The 23,445-nt window shown below is 39.9% G+C and overlaps 1 protein-coding gene across 1 annotated transcript in view; it reads left to right on the top strand.

The window, feature by feature from the left end:
- The window catches only part of LOC122790866 (rho guanine nucleotide exchange factor 40-like), a 1,619,416-nt gene that overhangs the window by 1,366,276 nt on the left and 229,695 nt on the right, over positions 1 to 23,445 (top strand). Inside the window, exon 14 of the mRNA XM_044058526.1 lies at positions 5,801 to 6,780. Coding sequence (XP_043914461.1) covers positions 5,801 to 6,780 — 980 coding nt within the window. The remainder of the gene's footprint in view (positions 1 to 5,800; positions 6,781 to 23,445) is intronic.

Below are 23,445 nucleotides of genomic sequence, written 5' to 3'. Positions count from 1 at the left end.
GGGTTGCCAACTTTTCATGTCAAAATTTCCGGACATGTATGTGAAAGCAAAATGCATGCAGAATAGAATTGTCCATTAACATCCCCTTGAGGGGATTGTCTTGCAATATTACTGTGCTCAAACATAATATTGTGTTCTTCAATGTCAGCGACATTGTCCCTTAATTCTGGACTATCCAGAAAAATTCAAGACAGTTGGTAACCCTATGTCTGGGAATAACTTTAAGAGGGCAGTAAAGAAGTTTCCATGTGAAATATGATGCAGTTCAGTTACTGGCTTTTAATATGCAACACATGTAGTATCATTCTCTGACAGGAATGTGAAAAACTGGATCAAGATAGAAAATATAGTCCCTGCTACCCATGCACCTTGTGTAAGATAGCATTTTCAATAAACTGGAGGCTTGTTATCTTAATTTCTACTTGCCAACCATCCCATGCTTTCTACTTTTACTGAGCATGTGTCTTTAACCACTATCACCACAGTTCATCTCTAGCGCAAGACAACCTTCTACATTGTCATTGTCAAATGCTTGTTAAAATGAAGCATACTAAAGCATGGAAAGTACTTGCCCTGCCCCTGTTCCACTAGATAACATGCCTGCTAATACACAGCCAGTACCCAGAGTATTAACATTTAATGTTTTTAAAACTCATAGAGTTTATTTGGTTGACCTTTTGTTGTTGCAATTGAAATAAATTCAGTAAAAGTGCATGAGTAATATTATTACTGAAAATGAAACACTAAGAAAATGTTAGAAATAATGTAAGATGCTACTTCTTTAAACCAGCTCACTACATTACTATACAGGTTTAAGTTTTATCTGACATACAATTCTAATAAGTAAAAAGATATGCAAACATGAGAGTGGAAAATAAGTAATTAGCGATCTGTCTATTTACATATTAAGTGTATTTACAGAATAGCGCCTCTCTGGCATATTCATCAATAATAAAAAATTATTTTTGCGCATATCTTACAGGTCATTTTAAGGAGAAGATGTTGTTTCAAGTCTTAGCTAATGACCACTGCCATCAAGAGTATCTGCAGGAATAAATATTATTCAAAAAGGGTAACAGTCTAGATCAGAAGTGCAATTATTCAAACTCATGTCAAATATCCAAAAGTAGATGTTTCTAGTTTACAGGGGCTGTTTTACTAAGGATTTATTCATCTACAGCTAGACCAAAAGATTCTGCTATGGTGTGTTGCATAGCATCTGGTCGAAGTTAAAGGAGGATGAGCACAAACAGGTATAGGTTCATCTGGATATGATGGTAACATAACTGTGAAAAAAGGCAAAAGTTTAAAAAATACTATGAATCATTACTGGCACTGTAGCGGAAACAGAACTGGCAATGATTTCCAGTAGTGATTGACCAGGTAAAACCTCAGCCATTGGTCACTTGACCACTAGTAAAATTAACAGACCAAAGTGTCATCTCGAGTGTTAGGGAGTCGTCAAGAGTTTGGTTGCAGGCTGTAAGATGTGGATTTTATTGACAGTCTTTAAATGAGTGCAGGGCAGTATTTATCCAGCAGGCTAAACATTAAGGTAGAAAGGAGAAGTGTGGCTCTGACTGGGATCAGCTGCCAGTTAACTGAAGGGAAAATAATGGAATGATGTTTGAATCCCAAAACAATTCGATTAATCTGCAAAATGTGTTTATTGCTGTCTTCATAAACTTAGTATCTTGACTTGAGTGCAATGACTGTCAGGTAATATTCGACTTTGAGTTAAAGAACTACATAAGATGTTTTTATACCTTATAATTTGTAAATAATGTGTGTATACACTATAAAAGCTATTTCATTTTTATACTTTGTAGTATCTGTTGTAAGCTCATATGTCAATGTAGCTAGGTACTCTAACTATCTTGCTTTCTTTTGTGTTTGCAAGACTATTTTTGCTTTGATGCCTTTCTCCGCAGGCATCTCCTGAAAATGGTCTCTAAGTTCAGTTGGACTGTCTCAGTTAACAAATGTAATAAATAAATAAATGCTGAGGATTAGTGAATAGAGCTCGTCTAGATATTGGTGAAAGGTGATTAGAAATTGAATAGTATGCCTTCATTTGACTGGTTATTTTGTCTATAATGTGCTTGGTATGTATCCTGAATGTTAAGACAAAGGTCCATCACTATGTCCAAGTATTTTTGTTACTGGACTTTTTTAACCCTATTCTTCAGTTGTTTTGCTTATTTTTATCCCACAGTGATTGACCATCAAACTACTTCCACCACTATCTATTGGCTGTCCTGCAAGTCCCTTTCTGGCAGAACCATTGTTTTCCCTTCACTTGTAAGGTCTCCTGTATGAGAGAAGTTCTGGTCTAAGTTAGACTCTGATAGGCTACGTTTCCCAGTGGACAAGTGCCAAGATGGGCTAGCAAGCGGCTGTCATCCCTATATATGTGGGGATTTTTCCTGACCTATCACTTTGCCTCTTAGTGATGATGCTGTTGCATAAACTGGACAGTTATTGGGAGTACCATGTTGAGTAGGAGTCCCAGCCCTGGCTGTAGAGCAGGCTTGTCATACTCAGTTTCCTCCACCACCAAACCAAGATCACATCCTTTGAACTCTGGCCTCCACCTCGGCCCATTAGATGATATTTCAGCATGTCTCTCCGTACAGGATAGGTATCCCTATTTCTTTGTCAGTTGTTGAAGGCACTGATCAGACTCAGGATACCTGGGCTATAGTTAAGTCTTCATCTCTCCATGCTACCATGATGGCTATGAGTAAGCTGTATTTTTTTTCCATTTTTTGCTACCCTTGGATTTCATCCTACCAGCCTGTCCCCCAGTGCCCCAAGTCCACACCAGCATCTATCAGCCATCTTCCTACCCCCCTGAACTACTTCAGTATTGTTGGGGGCAGTTTTGGTCCAAAGACCATGCTCAGGGCTTGGCCTCTTATGCTTTGTTCTACCCACGTCCCTTTCCCAGCCCCCACACTCATCAACTTTGTCTGATTTCAGCTCCCCTCTGTGGAGAATGCCTCCCCTTAGGGAGCATCATTGATAAGCATCCTCCCATCCAGGATGAGCAAGCTCATCCCTCCCTGCTGCTCTGTCAGTCACACAAACCGCTAATTGAACCCAGGTCTCCTGGGCTGTAGTCAGTGCTTTATCCCCTCAATGCCACTGAAGTGGTTGCATTGAGTGTACTGTTGTTGTTGTTATTCGGTTTTTGAATGTTACTGAATAGCTTAGTAATTTTTACTTCCTGACCCTAAGTACTAATGTTTTCCTGTTGTTAAACCTCTATAACAGTTCTTGTTGGTCCAGCTCTAAGTAACAGGACATCACCATGGAGGGAGGGTAGTGGTGATCACACAAAAGCAAAGATGTTGAATGTAGATGGCAGAATGGTGATGAAGATGATCGTGATGTCCTTAATGACTAAGGACAAGAGCATGGCACCCACACTGACCTCTGACATATGACGTCTTTGAATGCTTCCTTTTAAAACCAGGAAAGGAATTTACCCCAATTCAAGGTGAATATGTTTTTAGAGAAGAACCCAGTATCTCAAAGTTTCTGCGAGATTAATGAATATGCTTCTTGGTTTTTTCATAGCAGTAAAGATTTTGTTGGAGACAATGTAATTTGCACTTAATTTGTTGCAGCCCCAATAATAGTAAAAAAACATATATGGCATCTGAAAGAAAACAATGTTTGTTAATGTTTTCGAAAGGTTTGTTGTATTTATTTATATGCAAATTATTTCGTTATGGAGCACAGATGGAAGATAGGTCGGTAGCATTGTTGAGATGATGAGGATGCAATTTTAAAGAATGGTATAATTATGGAATATTTCAGTTTTGTGGGAACTATGGGTGTGTTCAATGACAGAGTGAAGATGTATTGAAAAGTTTTGACGATGACTGGATCTGCAGTGTGTAGAAGGAAGGACAAATGATATATGGGTGGACCTTTACAAGGTATATTCAGATAGCTTTTGAGGAAGACCACTTAAAATAGAAGGATTTGGTGGTTTCTTGAGACTGAAAATGTCTAGGGTGGAATTTTGAGCTAGATTGAGATAAGTCTGTTGCAGATGGATCATGAGGGAACTTGTTTGTGTGCTGTTATTCAAAAGGAAATTAAGTCTTTGAAGTCATTAAGTAAGATAGGGTCAATTCTGAATCTGCTTTCATTGAGACTGTTATATGAAAGACAATTTTTTTTTTTTTTAAATAAACTTTGTGATGATGTTTTTTATTTCAATTTTAAATGGTTGATGTTTAGCTTACATGCTTAATAAAGGTTAAGGAAGACATTGTGGTCCAGTGTTTGGCAGATTTCTATCCATGCAAGTCTCTATCTTCTATCTTCATTTGATTTTTGAGATCTAAGGTTAACTAATATTATATTTTACCTTAATGTCATTTCTGAGTTGAGGAGAAGATTTTGTCTATAACTAGGTTAAGCAAAAAGGCATAAGATATCAGTATAATGATTTTGTATGAGTAACAGTGACTAACTAATATTACATTCAGGAAATGGTCTAATGTTTAATCTTACTAACGGTGCTTTGATTGACTTATATTAAAATAGATTGGTTATAGAAGTGATCACTAAATGAGTTGAGAAGTATCATGATCTATTTACAATGTTGGGGTATGCTGGTTATCAGATTGTCTATCTGTTTATTTATTATTTACTTTTTTGTTCACTGGGTAGGTGGGCTGGTTCCTTGACTCTTTTCAGCCATGACCAGGGCTCATAAGCAAAGTACACACATAATACGAAATACAGAATATGTATAAGAAAGAAATGCATAGTTATGATGCAAGTCATAGCATGCAAAAGTTTCAGTACCAGTACATTGACAGTAACAAGAATTAAAAACATGAGTTATAAATAAGAGTTATGCACATGTATACAATAGGGAAACATCAGATAATATTTAGAGCTATTTATAAGGATTCAAGTACAAAGACATAAGTACAGTACTGATAGTTTGACTAGTTAGCTGGTGTTAAGCATTACTACTGTAGCAGATGTGCTGGACTGCATTAAGAAGATGGTCTTTCAGAGCATGTTTAAACTCCTGAATTGTATCTTGGGTTTTTATTTCTGTGAGGAGGCAGTTCCAAATGGCGGGACCTAGTCTAGAAAATGCTTTTTACCTAATAGTGATTTTGAAGTGGGTACAGGTGAGAGAAAGGTTGGCATGGGAAGAACTTTTCAGGATGTAATTTTAGTATCTAAACTTGAGCAGCCCAAATTTACGAATTTGAAAAGTAGAGTACAGAGAAGAAAGGTTGAGTTGTCTGTTTCTGATAACCAATATGTGTCATTAAATAAGGTAGAGTGGTGTACAAAGGGATTTGCTAGAGGAATGAATCTTAAGATTTTGTTTAGTGTGATTTGTAATCTGTTATTATTGTAACAGGAATGCAGAGCCAACAAAAGCAAATCATATTCAAGCTTTGGAAGTAGAACGTTTTTGGTGACAGTAAATTATGTCAAGGAGGAAATAAGGGAATCATTTTGTTTGTTTCAGAATGAAGCTCATCAGTAGCTCTCATACTTAACATTCTGTTCTACAATGTCAGACAACACAAATTTATGTGCATTACATGCAGAGATGTTCACAATGCATACTACATCTAAATGGATTCATAATGACTGGTGAGATGGTTATTTAATGTCATTCATTTCAATATCACTGAGCTGTTTGATTGCTGGATAAGAACTTTTTAACCCAGATATTAGAGTATTTCAAAAGCCACTTTTCTTTAATGATATAAAATCACCTGTTTTATTTTCTTTCTTTCTGTTTTGGCAGGCTTGTGACTGGACTCTGGAAGGGATGCATAAGCTTAGTTGCATAGGACTGGAGGACTGCTGCTCCCCGGCACAGTGTGACTTGGTCATAAGGTCCCTGGAACACTACCAGCAGATGCATTTGCAGATTCCAGACAGCCAGTTTCAAAGGATGAAAGAACTTGCACAGGAGCTGAAGAGTCCAAGGGCTCTCAGTCGTTGTAACTTTGCTTGGACTAAATGTCAAGAGACCAAGAAGGCTTTTGAGAAAAAGATGGAATCTGTGATTAGGACAAAAAAGTTGCTTGCTTCAGAAATTGCTCTAGCAGATCAGCTAGAAGGTCACAGAAAGAGATCAGACAGTATTAGCTCAGCACATGGAAAAGCAGAGGGCTGGAAGCTGTGGAACTGGGCACCTAAGCTTAGTCCATCCAGGAGTATGATATCACTTAATGTGAAGACCACCGGATGTACACAGGGGATGACCAACAGTCCTTCAATGCAGTCCATTGCACATGCTGAAGATGTCGCAGGAGACAGTCATGGTGAAAACATTCATAGACCAGATTCTACTCCACAGGTCAAATTAACAAGAAATAGTTCTCTTTCTCAAATGCCCACTGTTCGAGTCTCAGATCTGCCAAGAAAAATTCAACGAGGATGCAAGAATATGGGATTAAACTTAGCTGGATCAGCTTCTGAAGGATCTGCATCCCCCTTCCTACCAATTCGAAGTCAAGTTCCAGTAAAATTATTGCGAAAAGCACAAAGTTTTGATGCAAGCACTCAGCCAGATCACTACTGGACTCATGGTAGTGCAGATGAACCTGGCCTAAAACATTCCATCAGTGGTGTACGCATCAAAGGTCTGGAGGTGAGCAGCACAGAAGTGGTAGATCGCACCTGTTCACCAAAAGAGCATGTTATGTTAGGCAGGGCTGGTGGAATAATGGCTGATGCTCCATGGTCAACCCCCAGAATGGAAAGGAAGAACCGTGCAAGGTAAGTCAATGGCCAGACTGCCTTTTTGTTTTGGGAGAGAGAGAGAAAACTTGGATGAATACAGACAGGAGTCATGAATTTGTAAAAACTGTCCTTAAGTAGTCTGAAACTAAATAAGAAAGATCAGTAAAGATAAGCAGGTGATAATTTAACAATATTTGCTTTATGGAATCAAGAGTATGGACTGTGAAAATGTGATAATTATACTGGTTACAAATCAATCACTGTAGCTCTGAGGAAGTGACTCTTACAAGTTCGATGAAAATAAAAAATGTATTTAATTCTGACCCATTTCAAGGTAGTTGTGTTTGATACAGTACAAAGCAGTAGGTAATGTGAAGGTGATTTGTTAAATATATATATATATATATATATATATATATATATATATATATATATATATATATATATATATATATATTCTGTGCATGACCTTAGCTAAGACAGTATACATTTTATTTTATTGTATTTATTGACAGTATACATTTTATTTTATTGTATTTATTTTCTGGGATAGAGCACTAATCTCCATAGACCTTTTTCAGACTCAACCCGGGAACTGTCTGGTTAAGTGACTTGCCTATACTGAACTATACGTAAGGTATAGTTCTGTGATCATATGCTTATAAGAGTCAGAAAAGTCTAAATGTACAAATAAATAAAGCTAAAGTACAAACTTTTTTGGAAGAGTGAGGAGCAGTCAGAGTTATTTCATATGGTAGGAAAAAAAAAAAACTCTGCTTCTCTGCCGAAAGTCATGTATAAAACAGATGTATGCAGTGATATCCATGAACAACAGTCTGGTGATATATCTTTTGGATATAAAATAACCACAGGAGGCTGCACTAAGCAACTAAAATTTAGTTGTTGGCTTCACAAATACAAAGTGCACATACCATTACACTGGTCTATTTTATAATTACAGACCTCATAAATATAGGTATAGGTGACCTCCAAACCCTGGATCCCACCCAATTCAGCTTTGTGAAAGGCAGATCCAGCCTGTTAGTTCTGGTGGATTTCTTTGAAAATGTGACCAAGGCCATTGACGAGGGCAAATATATGCACACAGCATACCTCAACCTGGCAAAGGCTTTTGACACAATCCCACATTCAGGCATTACTGATAAACTTAGCAAACTGAATGTAAACCCCTTGGTTGTAAGATGGGTTGCCAACTGGCTCACAGACCGGACACATACACTATCAAAATGGGTAACACCACCAGCTGGGTGCCACAGGGGTCAGTGCTGGGCCCCTGCTCTTTGGTATATACTTCTCAGAAGTTCAGGACAAAACTAAGAGGTTGTGGCTGACCAAGTTTGCAGATGACTGCACACTAGGTGCAATCATTGGATCCCCAAATAATGTCAGTATACTCCAGGAGGGTCTCAGACAGACCAGCGACTGGTATATTAGTCACAGACTCAAACTGAATGCAAAGAAATGCATCATCCTTCCCTTAGGCATAAACAATGTCCCCTCACACTATCAAATCAACAATAATACCCTAAGTACCCATGAAGTGGTAAGGGACCTGGGATCACACGTTGACTGCGACCTTAACTTTGACCACCATGTGTCTGTTGTAGTAAGGAAAGCTTTCTACGTAGCATACTTGACTAGTAAAGGCATCGCCTTGAGAGCAAAAGAAGTTATAACCCCCTATACTGGGCACTTATCCATCCCATAATTGAGTATAACACCCTGTTTGGCATGTACCTTACTAAGCACCTGCAGCAATTAGAGAGACCTTAGATATTTCCAACAAAGAAAATCAAGGGGCTCCAGCATCTGCCTTACTGAGACTGATTATAGTCCCTGTCACTATACTCTGTATTGTATAGACTTCTTGGGGGAGACTTATGCCTGGCCTACAGTACAATCCAAGACCCAAACATGATGAACTTGCTGCTTATCCGTAAATCAAAGGGGAACAGGGCTGCCAATTCTAGGGACCTGAATATGGCCTGCAACTTAAATAGGACATGCTGGAGGGGGAGATTTATCTCCCAGTGACTGCCACATCTCTGAAATAGGCTACCAATTTATGTGAAACAGATCATATCTTTGACACTGTTCAAGAGGAATCCCAGATGGGGCACCATAAATTCTTACCGGAGATAGAGCCCACAACCCTCCTGGACATGGGCAGTCATCACTAAATGCAATCGGGTATTGACTAGCATTTCTATGGTATTACATTGGGATGAAATGACTAGGCATAAAATAACTTCGGGTCGATAGTCTAGTAATCTTCTATGATCCTATAAAGAAAACGTGTTTTGAGACAACTGTGTCTCTTGTGACATCAGTGTGCTCCCCTTAAGTACATTTATTTCCAGTAAAGGTAGAACATGAAGAAGAACACATAATTTTAGTAAAATATTAGATTTCAAAAATAGCAGCATAATCTTTTGGCATCAATTCCTAAATGGTAATAGATTATACTCAGCAGTATCTTCTTGATAGATATAGTTTGGAAATGCACAATTGGCTGTTGTGACAAATTTGTAAGGAATTTGTAAGTTTTAAAATAAATATTATACAGTATGCATATATGAAATATTTTCATAAAGCTTTAGACTTTTTAATTAATAGTAATAGTAATTCAATAAATAATAAATGTATCTATGATATATAGAATTCTTAGAGCAGATTTTGCATTTTCTGATTTGGCATGCATTTTGCAATTATTCTACAAAAATTAATAATGAAATTTTCTCTGATGAAAACAAAAAATAGTATTAAAATCTGCAGAAAAAAAACTACATCTTTGCTATATTGGAAACTTTTCACTTGGAAATATTTGCATAGTGCTTATATTTCTCTGCATAACGTTGTGGTAATATATAAATCAACTAATATAAATTGCTGGAGATGTAATGTACTCTTAGATGCAGATTGAGGACATATGGTGTTAGAATGTAAAAAAGTATCTCACTTTTGAACAGAGTTTACTTTTACTGATTTCTCTCAAGCATTGTAATCAGATAGATGCAGTATTTCTAATTCCTTGATATTATTTAATACTCCAATTTCAGAAATTATACCTAAAACACAATTGCTTCTTTGGTCTATTTTAGCTATAGCTAGAAAAGTAATCACAAAAAAATCAGAAAAACAAAACTACCCCATTATTTATTAAATTTATAAATTTAGCTTAAACTTGGTGGTCTACTTGAAAAATATTAATGGTTTGAATGTCTTGTATGATATTTTTGTTATGTTTTCTTCTTCATTTAAATAGTTATATGCTTGGGAAGTTTTATTTTTTTTCTCTTTTGTTATTGTTAAAATTTAAAAAAAAAAGAAAAAGGAAACCTTATACCTATCACAGTGGGATTCAACAAACTATGTAGGATGGTCAGGATCATCTTTACCAAATATTCAGGACTATTGAGAGCTCAGCAGCAATGAAATACAGCTTTCCCTAATGTGCTATAACCTTAGAGTTGGTTATAATTAGTTGGGATTGTCTTCCCTTGCAGGGAGGAGATGATTTGATGCTCGCTTTTTGGCCTACAACTTTGTGATATGGGGGTCATTGTGTATCACAGTGACATTGTAAGCACTGGAAGTGGAAGACTGTGGCATTTTTGGCATGCATATCAATATACATATTATGTCTATGACTATATGCTATATGTGCTGTATATCTCTTTTTGTCCCACACCACTCTGTGCTGTGTATGACACACATATAATTTTGCTCTTTTGTGCATATTATGTTTCAGCACACACACACACATACACACCAACACACACACACTTGTTTGGAGTGCCATACTGAATGAATCAATGGACCCTTAATGATAGCAACAATGAAAAAATATGTTTTGAAATTAAAAAAATGCTAGGCAATACTATCTCTGTCTAATGCGTAACATGACATGGTGCCAAGAAAATACATGCCTGGGCACTTTTTACAATTTGTACAAATTAGAGGTGTACTTGGATCACTCTGAAGAATTTTTAATTTATCCCTTGAATACCACAGTGAGAGAGAGCTGTGCATTTATAATAAATGGCTGAGATTCGTAGAAAAGCACTGTAGTACTAAATGGCATGTAGGCTGTAGCACAACATCATGTTTTATTTATCTGCTGGTGAAGGTTTAGGTCTGTGGCTCTGGAATTTATGGAAATATTAGACTTGTGAAGACACAGCAGATTCAGGACAACTAAGCCTCTAACGATATGAAGGCAAAGCATAGATCTCCCCTCAAGAGTTTGGAAGATACTGAATAAGGAGATAGTGCTTTCAGTCTTTCACAGCAGTTCGGGGTGTTTAATGCTGTTATATTCATAGTTAGGAACCCACATGGTCTTTCTAGTTGTTTGATATATATAGTGCAATATGTCCTGAAGCAGACATTGTGCTCAACAATTGGCCTAATCAATGCTGAATGTAAGGGAACAGTGACCTCTTCAGATATGGATGATATTCCTTTGCTACTAACTACACTAAGTAGAAGTATTTTCTGATTACTGTTGTCACATTCAGCTTTGTAGAAACTGAATACATATTGTCTAAACACAACAATCTGACATTTGTTTACGTATGTACCTTATATATATGTTTTTGTCTAAGTTGGTCACTAAGTCCAGGTCGAGGCTGAAAAGGGTCACTAGGTCAGACCACTCATTTGGTCAACAAATAATAAATAATCGAAACAGGGGGAATTATCAACTCATGTTCCAAGGTCGCTAACAATATTTTCTTTTTGAAGTGGGTTATTGTCTATGCTGTATGCTGATGGGAGGAGTTGATAGCCAAATGTAAGAATATTACACTTTTTTTGCATTTCATGTGAGCCATTTTCAAGACACCAGTTATTTACAATTATAAAGTGTCTTGACTGAAATCACTGTTGTAATATTCCTAAAATATGAGGTATCACTTCTGTCATCCAGTCAGTGTACCAAAGCTTTACCTTCCCAGTATTGTACGTCCAATGTGTGACCTTAGCTTGCAAGTGTAGGAGTATATAGGCGGGCACACGAATGTAGTTCCCCAGACTATCTTGCTGCCAGCCCAGATGCTAGTTTCGTATTTGTTAGAGTGATTGTCATTTGGTTGCTGATACTCATTCTTTGAATACTCTGACAAGTGCCCCATTGGGAAACCTTCCTTTATATTTCTTAACTGTTGTTCTTACTGGTTTTAGATGTCCGCTGGGGGGGATAAGTGTGAGTGAAGCAGGCAAATGCTGTACAAAGACTTACACACTCAGTTTCTTTTTTTTTTGTTTGTTTATGAGTAGAAAGCTTGTTCCCTCTGCTAATCCTTTCTACCTAAGACTTCGCTATCCCATTTGTACTCATATAACACTTACTTGCATTACACTTTCTTGGAGTCCCAGTGTCTTGAACACTTGGACCACTCGAAGATGGTGGATTCCGCCTCCCCAGGTCAACCTCCACCACTTAAGGAAAATATTAAAAGGCCTAGGGCAGAGAATCAGTCAGCCCTTTCTGACTCCTTCATACCTGCTGAGGTTTCAAAGCCCACAGTACTTCTGATTCCTCTTCAGATGCCCTATACCAAGACCCCGCTAGAAGTTGTTATGGTGTCAGAGGCCTTGATGCCTGAAGATTTTGTAGGCAGAGGTGAACCATAATTCATCGTGTCAGAGGGTCCAAAGAGAGTCCCTCAGATCATCTTTACTAATCGAGGTACTTCAGAGAATTTAGCCACCACGTTTAGTACAGCTGGCCGTCACACCAAAAAAGAAGCGTCAAAAAACTAAATATTTTACCTCCCTTCAGCATCTTCCTCTTCTAGGGAGAGGAATGAATGGATTTCTTTCAAGGTTTGTTTAAGTCCATTTTGGTTCTAAAGCCTCCTCTTTCTCTTCTCAGACCCCTTCACCCACCCCTCAGAAGATTGTTGTGGATTCATCTTCCTCTGAAGATATGGAGGCTTATGATTTTGAACATTCTCTGGCCAACTGCTCTGAAATATATTGTCCTGGCCAAGTCCCTTCAAATGATGAGGACTCCATTTCACCTGATTCTCCAGTAGAAGAAGCTTCCTTTGGGGAGACTATCTTAAATATGATGAAGCACTTTGAATAGGAGTCTAGGCACATCTCAGAGGTATAGAAAAGATACTGCAACCTTTTGGAAATAGGCACCCCAGACCCTTCCTCTGTGCTTCCTGTTCTTGGGGCTTTTTCAGATGTTTTTCATTACATATCTGCTGCTCCTGACTCTCTGCCTCCAGCTCTCAAAAGACCAGACAGATTTAATAAAGTCCCTGATTATCTCAATTTTTTGTTTAAAAACTCCTGTGGCAGATCCTTCTGCAGTTTCCCTCTTATCTGATAAGCCTTCTAAACTCCTTCCTATTGCCAATACTATCCCTTCAGACAAAGATAGCAGGGCTGTGGATAGATGGCAAAAAAGGTTTATACCTCCTCTGCTTTGATATTCAGGACTATAAAACCAATGATCAAATACTTGATATCCATTATTGGTACTTTAAAAAAGGTAGTGGTGGGTTCAGAAGATACTGATTCTAAACAACAAATGTTATCTCTACTTAATCAGGCTACACAAGTGATCAGACACACCATTAAATGTAGTTATAATACTGTAGCCGCCTTGTCCAGAGCAACTGCTACAAGCTCTGTAATCCACAGGTATGCATGGTTATGTAGCCAACCTATTCCCAAGGACTTGAAAGCAAAAATAGCGGATTCCCCTTTAGACAAGAATCTCATGTTTGGCTCTGAAGCTGCTAGCCTTTTCAAAACCCTTCAAGAGCAAGGTAAAACCATAACGTACTGGAAAAGCTCACCCAGACTCTGCCATAGCTTGCTATGAAGGAAAGGTTAGTTTGCTTTTGATTTCTTGTACTTTATATTACTTTATTGTCTTTTTCTGTTTTGTATACTCTGATTTGTTTTCCTTATGCTGTGTTTTACTTGTAATCTTCTTTTAATTGTATATTAAAACTTGAAAAGAGACCACAGCTGTGTCTCTTGTGATTCAGAATTTTTCCCATTCTCCCACCCTGTTACTGTTGTATTCTTAAACACCACTGTGCTAGTGGTTGCCTGCCCCTTATGTTAATTTGACCATATATCTCCTTCCCTCTCTCCTTTCACTGGCTGGTGTGAGTAAGCACAAAATTATCATTCTGTAAAATCACTCCCCTTAAACTATTTAATGGCCATCTCACTGTATTCCATAGTACCAGAATACAAACGCACCCACCCCTTTCAATCTATCTAGCTCTTTTAAAAATAGTGGCTGTCCACTTAGACAGCTAAAATTTAAGTTACCCACTTTCATATCTAACTGCTTAGTGCATACTGTAGTGTTTAGGATAAACCATTTTTTCCATCTTATCTTTAAACATCTATTGCAATTCCACCAGTTATTGGTTTTCTCCTGGTGGGAGAAGGAGTACAGGGACATTATTTCCTGGAGACTGCTGATCACCAGTACACCTAATAACTGCTGTATAGGTGACAGCTTGGAATATGTGCTTACATCCTGGTCCTGGTGAGAGAAGGAGCAGAGTGCATTGATTCCTGACTGTTTCTGGTTGGAGAGTGAGTGTCTGTGCTTAAAGTTCATGATTGGTCTGGTTGCTATTCAAGGCATCTACCAAAAAAAGGCTACAAGCCTACAGACCCTTGCATCATCTGGGAAAAGACTGTGCATCACCAAACAGGCTATGGCCTAATTCTCTTCTTGGAATTGGTGCTAACATTTTGCTTCTGGTGAGAGAAGAAGCAAAGGAGCACTGTATCCCAACAGAGTGAAGCTGTGGTGAGACCGACATTAATAATAGCCAGGCAGTAGCCATTCATATGCCCCCCCCCCCCTTCATCATTCTTGACAAGCTAATGCTTTGTTTTCAGTAAGTACTGCTTGATTTGTTACTAACTTCAGAATATCTGTCTAAATACTTCATCCTTAAATTTTCAGGATCTACTTATTAGTTTCCCCTCAAGTGTTTGGCAGTGCGCTGTACAGACACACACACCCTGAGTGACATTTTTCCTGTAAAAGCACAATTTAAATTTCTCCAATACCTAGTTGTACACAGGACAACCAGTTTACAGTGACAAGCACTGTCCACATAGTTGCAAACCGTATACTCCTGACAGTGATTTATATTCTCACTTCAACTGTCTAATCAATAAAAAGGGTCTGTTGCCAAGGATATGAACTTTCCTACTGTCTGTGTTACCAGCTTGATGGATTTGGGCATCCTGAGGCAATGTAGAAATTGCCTCATGTTTACTGATAACCAGTTAATTCTCAAACAAACTGATATGGTATGTGAGAGATATTTAAACAATGTCACTGGAGGCAAAGCTCTCACATAAAAGTACTCCTAATGTCAGTAAGGTTGTTAGTAGTACACACACTGCACCCATCACACACAATTCAAAGCAGAAATATCAACTCACATATGCTGAGGCACTTACATATAATCTTCCTAAACCAGAAAGACCTCCTAGACAAAGTACACATACCAAATACCCTCAGCAGCCCCAAATGCGCTCTTTCAAAACAACACTCACATCAACACATAGAGCTACATCTCATAAAGCCTCTGCCTCTAAGCCCATAAAGCAAGCCACCACACAATCCAGCATTGTAGTCTTCATCATGAGACACACTGATGTCCCTCTCACCAAGCTGAGTAAGGAGAAAGTTATAGTCAGTTGCTTATCAGGGGCTAGGATCCACCACATTTTGCATGCACTCAGGTCATAGGTCATTGGACCACATTTACCAGTATGACTCAGTCATAGTCCAAGTGGGACTAAATGACCTGAGATGTACCTCCGTAGACTATGAGATGAGAGACATCATGGAGCTCTCAGAATATGTGCCTCAGGCTGGTATGAGCCTAGCATTGAGCAGCATTTTACCGTCTCCAAGGATGATGCCACAATACAAACAAATGATTGACTTTAATAATTGGCTTAGTTTCTGGTATCATTCTAAGGGGTTGCAGTATTTGTCAGCATGGAAGGAGATGGTCAACAGACCACACTGCTTTGCCAGGGATGGTCTGCACCTCTCCCACCTAGGCTTTTGAATATTAGCTAAAACATTGTCTTCCCATAGTGCCTTTTTTGGCAATACCAAACTGAAAGTACTTCCAACATAGCAAATCAAAACCAAGAAAATCTAAAGGTATTACTGATCAACGCTAGGAGTCTAAACAAAAAACTCCACTCCCTAGAAGCTCTGTTGACCCTAGATAATGCTGACATCTGTGCAGTTACTGAGACTTGGTTTAAAGCCACGGAGAGCACACCAACAGTGCAAGGTTATAATGCCTTCCACACATTTAGGCCGGCTACTTCACAGGCAGGGACAAAAAAAGGAGGTGTCTCTATTTACGTAAAAAATAAATATACTTCAAGGCTTGTCAAACAGGGCAATGCACTTGAGCTGCTCCATGTACAAATCACCATAGGTAAAATCCAGTACCATTTCCTTGCAAGCTATAGGTCCCCCTTCAGGACCTAGGAAACCCATACTATGATTGTAAACTTAATAGAAACACTAACCATCCAACCCAATACCATATTCATGGGTGACTTTAATTACCCCACTATTAACTGGGAATTCTATATGACACCAAACATACATGCACAGAGATTCCTGGATTTTGTAAGCATAAGCTCCCCGGACCAGATAGTCAGTACACCAACCAGGGGTGCAACCATACTGGACCTGGTCCTCACTAATATGGGAGACTTCTGCACACCCCCTACCGTAATGCCTTCCCTGGTAAGGTCAGACCACAAAATGGTCTCCTCTGAAGTAAAAATAAAACCTGGACCGTCAGCTAAACCTGAAATATTCAGGAACTATTCTAATGCTAACCTCCTGTTGTTAAGTGAGAACCTGGCAAAATTTCAAGGCCCCATAAACCCTAAGAACACTGCTGCCTATACAGAACTGTTCACATAAACCCTGTACAAGCATGTTAATAGCTGCATATAGAGGCAGTTGTACCCACCAGGAAGAAGTACAGAACTAAAACAAAAAACAAGCCACCCTGCTGGAATAACAAAATCAATAGGCTGTATATGATGAGGAAAAAAATCATGGCAAAAATTAAGAGGCAGCACCCAGCAGGATAAAAGCACTCTCATTAAACTAAACAAACAACTCAGAGGACAAATAAAGTCTACCAAAGTTTGGCCTCCCAGGACAAAGACAACCACAAAGCATTCTTTAGCTATGTCTGCAATATCAAAGGCAATACATAATTGTGTGCAGAGCTCATTGTAAATGGAGCCACCTATACTGAGCCAGAAGATATAGCAAACTTCCTGCCTGATAAATTCAGCTCCAACTTTACCCCATCTATCCCCTTCAATCTTCCCTCAGACAATATCATCAAATATAACTCTTGCTACTATTACTAGGGAACAGATCCCTAATGCTCTTTCTAAGACTAAGAACACTGCATCAATGGGCCCAGACAATATCCCAGGATGCTTTCTAAATAGCATGAAACATTATTTGTCAGGGCCTCTGGAATTACTTTATAACTGTAGCCACAAAAAAGGCTTTGTGCCTCATGAATGGAGAAAGGCAATAGTCATCCCTCTGCATAATGGTGGGCCATCTACAGACCCTGGAAACTACAGACCCAGAAGTCTCACTAGTCTTATAGGTAAAGCCATGGAAAGAATTATCATGGAGATGATCGATAGAGATATGGTAAAGCTCCAAACACTGGACCCAGTAGTCCAGTTTGGTTTTGTCAAGACAGATCATGCCTACTCAACCTGGTGGACTTCTTTGAGAAGGTCACCAAAGCAATGAATGAGGCCAGAATTGTTCACACTGCTTACCTTGACCTGGCCGAGGCATTTGACACAATACCCCATTCGGGCATTGTTGACAAACTCAAGAGGTTAGGTACAAACCCATATGTCACCCGGTGGATAGCCAACTGGCTCACAGACAGGACCCAGGAAGTTAGAATCAGGGAGTCCATGTCTACAAAGAGGCCAGTCACAAGTGGAGTCCCTTGGCGAGCAGTCCTTGGATCACTCCTTTTTGCATTTACTTCTCCGAAATCAAGGCCAATGTCAGTGGTCTCTGGCTAATAGTATTCTTTGGGAAGTCATCCATCGATGGTAACTGTCATATTGACAACACACCCCTTAGAGTTGACCCAGTAGTCAGGGACTTAGGGACACACATAAGTTCATAGGTGTGTACTAGGCTAATGGCCCTGGAGCCTTTACAAGCCTAGCCCATAGGATTACCCTGGCATCATGCCACCCAACCTTAGTTCCCAGTGCCTCTGTCGAGTAGAGCCACTGGAGTGATCTCTGGGGTGAATTTTCTATTTCCCATCCACTCATCAAGATTTATCTTGAAGAGGGCCAGTGAGGTGCTCTGTTTGACATGTATGGGAAGTCTATTCCATAGCATGGGCAGTCTTTGGGTTATGAACCTGTCCCTCCAGCATGTTTTGTTGATTGTGATAATGAGGTTGAGGTCTCTGAAGCATGTGGTACAGAGGGATTGGGATTTCTTTAGATGTAGCATTTATTTCTTTAGATGTAGCATTTCTATACATATATAGTAATATAGCCTTTGACCATCACGTGTCTACAGTGGTGAGTAAATCATTCTATGTTGCGTAACTTACAAACAAAGGTATGGCATCTAAGTCCAAGAAAGTCATTGTTCCCCTGTATTTGGCATTCATCAGACATATCATTGAGTACAGTGCCCCTTTGGTATGTACCTAACCAGGCATAACTAACAATTGGAACATCCACAGAGGTCCCTCACTAAAAGAATACAGGGCGTAAGTAAAATGTCCTTTGCAGACCACCTCAAGGCCATATCACTGTATTCTGTCTCCTACAGGCTTTTGAGGGGAGATCTATGCCTGGCATACAGGCCGTTGTCAGACCCCACTCTGATGGACCTCCTGCATATCCACAAAACAAACAGCACCAGAATTACCCATTCTAAAGACTTAAACCTTGCTTGTGATATAAATAGGACCTGCTGGAGAGAGTGGTATGTATCCCAGAGACTACCCTGTCTGTGGAACAGGCTTCCATCCATGTGAAGCAGAGTTCCTCCCTAACCCAATTCAAGTGCAACTTGGACAATTGGATGGGAAACCAAAAATTCATCCCTGGCTTGGCACTTGTGTCTCTAATGGACACAGGTAACCTGTAAATTGTTCATCTCCCAGGCCCATGCTTACACTTATCAAGGGTATCAGAACTTTTCAGAGATTTGTGATACATGGCTAGGCTTAAAAAGGCCCTTGTAGTTGTTAGCCTAGTAAACACCTATGAAGTACTGCAGACAGTTTCTGTTAACCTCTGTACCCAGGAACCAAAGGAATTACCCAACCAAACCTACCTGTTTTGTCTGAAGGGATCCTAAGCCTAGCTAGAAACACAGGAAGACTCCCAGAAAGAAATCTCCAGATAAAGCACATAGAGATGCCTCATCTGGGAAGCCTCCCTTTGGGGACAGATGTCTGTGTCTATCCACAACCTCTTTTTCCATGGCTCCCAGCCCTTCCCTGCCTCTCTCAAAAAAGGTTGACCCAATTTTTCTCCATCTGGGAAAACATGGCTATGCCGTATCTTTTTTCCTTTTGTTATGCTTGGATACAGATTCCATGTCTATGTGCCATAAGCCCACCTCCACACGTCAGATTCATCTGCTCCACCTATTTTACCTGAACTATGGGCACAAGGCACAATACAGGCAGTGCTAGAAGAATTTATGCGAAAGGGGTTTTATTCCAGACATTTTCTAGTGTCAAGGAAAAAAAATGACAGTGGAGACCCATACTGGATTTCTAAGTACCTACTTAAAAGTGCCAACTTTCTAAATGCTATCCCTGCACTCTGCTACCTTTTATTCTGCCCCAGGATTTTCAAGTATCCCTAGGTTTAAAGGATGCTTACCTCCATATACCAATTCAAATCCCTTTCAGGAGATTCCTCAGGTTTTGTACTTGGTCATCTTACTGGCAGGTTACTGCTTTGCCTTTTGGGCTTTCTACAGCCCCAAGAGTTTTCACAAAGTGTCTGTCACCAGTGACTGCCTTCTGCCCAGAGAATTTAGATTTTTCCCTCCTTAGCAACCTGTTAATCCAAGTTCTTCAACACAGATTCTATACTATTTCCAATTCACCCTCCCCCTCCTGTCTCAGTTGGGGTTCACGATCATCTTCAAAAAAATCCTCCTTGAGGCCACTTCAGGACCTAGTTTTTTCTGGGCTTTAGACTGGACACCAAAAATGCAGGCCTTCTTACCTCAAGAAAAGGTGTAGAGCCTTACAAACTATTTCCACAACCTTGCCCCCCCCCCCAAGCCAATGCTCAGCCAAGAAGGTCCTCAGGGCTCTGGGGTTCATGGCTGTTACTATCCCCAATGATCCGCGTAGCCAGACTGCATATGAGGAAATTCCAGTGGTACCTGAAATCAGGTTGGTCTCAGCACTCTCACCATCTGGACACAGTGAGTCCCCTTTCTCCCTGTCTCAGACAGGAACTCTTACAGTTGAAGGATCAGTGAAACTCAACCTAGGGCTTCCCTTCACTCCTCCTCCCCCAGTTCAGGAAATACACACAGATGCCTTGGATGAGGCATGAAGAGGCCTGGAGAGGCTCTAAATGAGTACAGGACAGATGGAAGGAAATGCTGCTAAATGGACATATCAGCATGAAGGAAATGAGGATCCTCATCCAAGCCCTTCAAGTCTTTTCACATCTCAGGAAATCAGGTACTCTACAAGTTTGTACAAATAATGCAACAGTAATGTGGTACATAAACAAGTAAAGAGGGACCAAATCTTACTAAATATGCAGATTGGCACAGAAAGCCTAGGACCTTGCCACCCAGAAAAACATGTTGCTGACAGCCACATATAATACCAACACAGGACAATGTGGTGGCAGACTCTTTAAGCAGGTCCTTGGAGGACTCTCATGAAAGGAACCTGAACAGTCAGGTTTTCCAGGATATCCTTCACTGTTGGGGAACGCCTCAGATAGTGCTTTTTGATTCAAAGACCAACAAATAATTTCCACGATTTTGTACCAGGGACCCTTTCCTCTCAGCTTGGAGGACAGATGCTTTCATTTTTCAATGAGCAGGGAAGTTCCTCTATACCTTCCCTCCACTACCTCTTATTCCAAGAGTTTTTCTAAAGACCCAAAAAGAAAAAAAAATAAACTCTTGCTAGTGATTCCTTTTGCCCAAGGCAACATTGGTTCTCTCTTCTTTTTCTTCTAGCCAGGAGCAAGTACTGCAAACTGCAACACCAAATGGATCTCTTCACACAACAGAAAGGGTGGCTGCTTTGTCTGAATCTGTCATCCCTAAACCTAGCTCTGGGGATGATAGGGTTCTAATTCCTTAGAGACACCGTTTTTCTGAGGATGTTGTTAAGATTCTCCAGGAAACCAAGAGACCCACCACTCAAAAATCTTACATTGTCAAATGGAAGAGATTCTCTTATTGGTGCCAAAAGAATTGACAGGATCCCAATCAATCAGAAGTATCTTCCATTCTGAAATATTGGTGTGAGCTCCTACATACAGGTCTGACCTATTCTTCCATCAAAGCCCACCTGTCAGCCATCTCTACTTGCTTAACTCTCAATCTCCCCCATTTATGTCCATATCTGAGGTCTAATTATTCCATAAATGGGCCCTGCATCTTAGACCACATAGAAAGCCCATTACCCCCACTTGAAACCTCAACTTTGTGCTCCAAAAGCTTACCTTACCTCTTTTAGAACCAACAACATCAGCAAATCTCAAATTTTGCACCTGAAAAACTATCCTACATCTGGCCATCCCTTCAGCTAAGAGAGTTTCAGAACTTTAGGCTCTCATAGCCATTCCTCCCTTTCTTCATTTTTACAAAGACAGGGTAACCTTCTGGGCTAATTCTCCATTCATGCCTAAAGTAGTGAATGAGCTCTGTCAGTTAGACCATAAACCAACCTACATTCTTTCCCAACCCACAGAATTGAGAAAAGGATATTGCATTTCATGGGCATTCACAGACAGCTAAGATTCTATTTGGATGAAACAAAATCCATTTGAAAATCTGATCAACTGTTTCTTTCATAGATTCTAAACTGGGACAGCTGGTATCCAAGCAAACCATTGCAAGCTGGATCTCAAAGGCCATGCCCTTTTGTTCCATGGCAAGTCCTTGCCATCATGCCCTCAACCTCACTCTCTCAGAGCAGTAGCAGCTTCTAGAGTTTTCTACAAAAGAGTGGATGCCAGGTCATACTGAAATCTGCCACCTAGTCTTCTGTACACACTTTCACTGAACACTACAGGACTGATGCCTTTTCAAGGTCCAGAGCTGCCATTTCTAAGTCAGTCCTATCTGGCCTCCTGGACAGTTCTACTGACTTTTAACCAACCACCCTTACTTTCCCTTTAGTTCTGGACATCACCCATGTGATAGGAGTGCTACAACAGTGATTTCAGTTAGGACATAGTACAGTTGTTTGTCCTCATGGATATCTTCAATAACTCCCTGAGTCAGCAAATTGTTCTGAAATGCTTCAAGGACATGGCAGTCATTCCATTACCAAAGAAGTCTCCACCATCGTGCCAAAATGACTACCACCCTGTAGCTCTCACCTCCACAGTGATGAAGTGCTTTGAAAGGCTGGTCAATGATGCCATAACATCTGGGCTGCCTGCTGATCTTGACCTTCTACAGTTTGCTTACTTGAGCAAACCGCTCTGCAGCAGATGTCATCTCTGTAGCACTCCATCTATCCCTGGAACACCTTGAGAATAAAAACATCTACACGAGGGTATTATTCATCGACTTCAGCTCTGCTTTTAATACGGCCATCCCTCTTTATCTGGTTATGAAGCTACTCCAACTAGACATCAACATTCCACCTTGTAACTGGAGTCTTGACTTTCTCACAGACAGACCTCAGAAAGTGTGCGCAGGAAATAACTCCTCAGATATTATCACTCTTAACACCGGAGTCCCACAAGGATGTGTACTAAGTCCCTTGCTGTTCACCCTGTTAACACATGATTGTACAGCCAGGTACAATACAAACCACATTATCAAGTTTGCTGATGGCACAACAGCAGTGGGCCTCATTAGTAATGATGATGAAACAGCATATAGAGTTGAGGCAGAACAACTGACTACCTGGTCTGGAAATAACAACTTTGCACTAAACGTTAACAAGACAAAAGTGATAATTGTGGACTACAGGAAAAATTTCAAGGAACATTCTCCCCTCACCATCAATGGGCAAACAGTGTAAAGAGTGAGAAGCACAAAGTTTCTGGGAGTGCACATTGATGAAGACTTGTCTTGGAACACCAATGTAAATGCCATAGAAAAGAAAATGCACCAGAGATTGCACTTTTTGAGAAGGCTGAGGAAAGCGAATCTCCCATCGACAGTTCTCACTACCTTCTACAGAGGTACTATAGAAAGCATCCTGACAAACATCCTTGTAGTATGGTATGGAAGCTGCTCTACCTCTGAGTGCAAATCCCTCCAGAGAGTGGTGAAGACAGTCGGGAGGATCATCAAGACCACCTTACCACCTATCCATGACTTGTACTTATCCGGATGTCTCGGCAGGGCCAGAAGAATAATTAAAGACTGCACTCATCCTG

The sequence above is a fragment of the Protopterus annectens genome, chromosome 16.part0 (genome assembly GCF_019279795.1).
Source record: "Protopterus annectens isolate FY-2018-M chromosome 16.part0, PAN1.0, whole genome shotgun sequence".
Lineage (NCBI taxonomy): Eukaryota > Metazoa > Chordata > Ceratodontiformes > Protopteridae > Protopterus > Protopterus annectens.
This window is presented reverse-complemented; position numbering and strand designations above follow the sequence as displayed.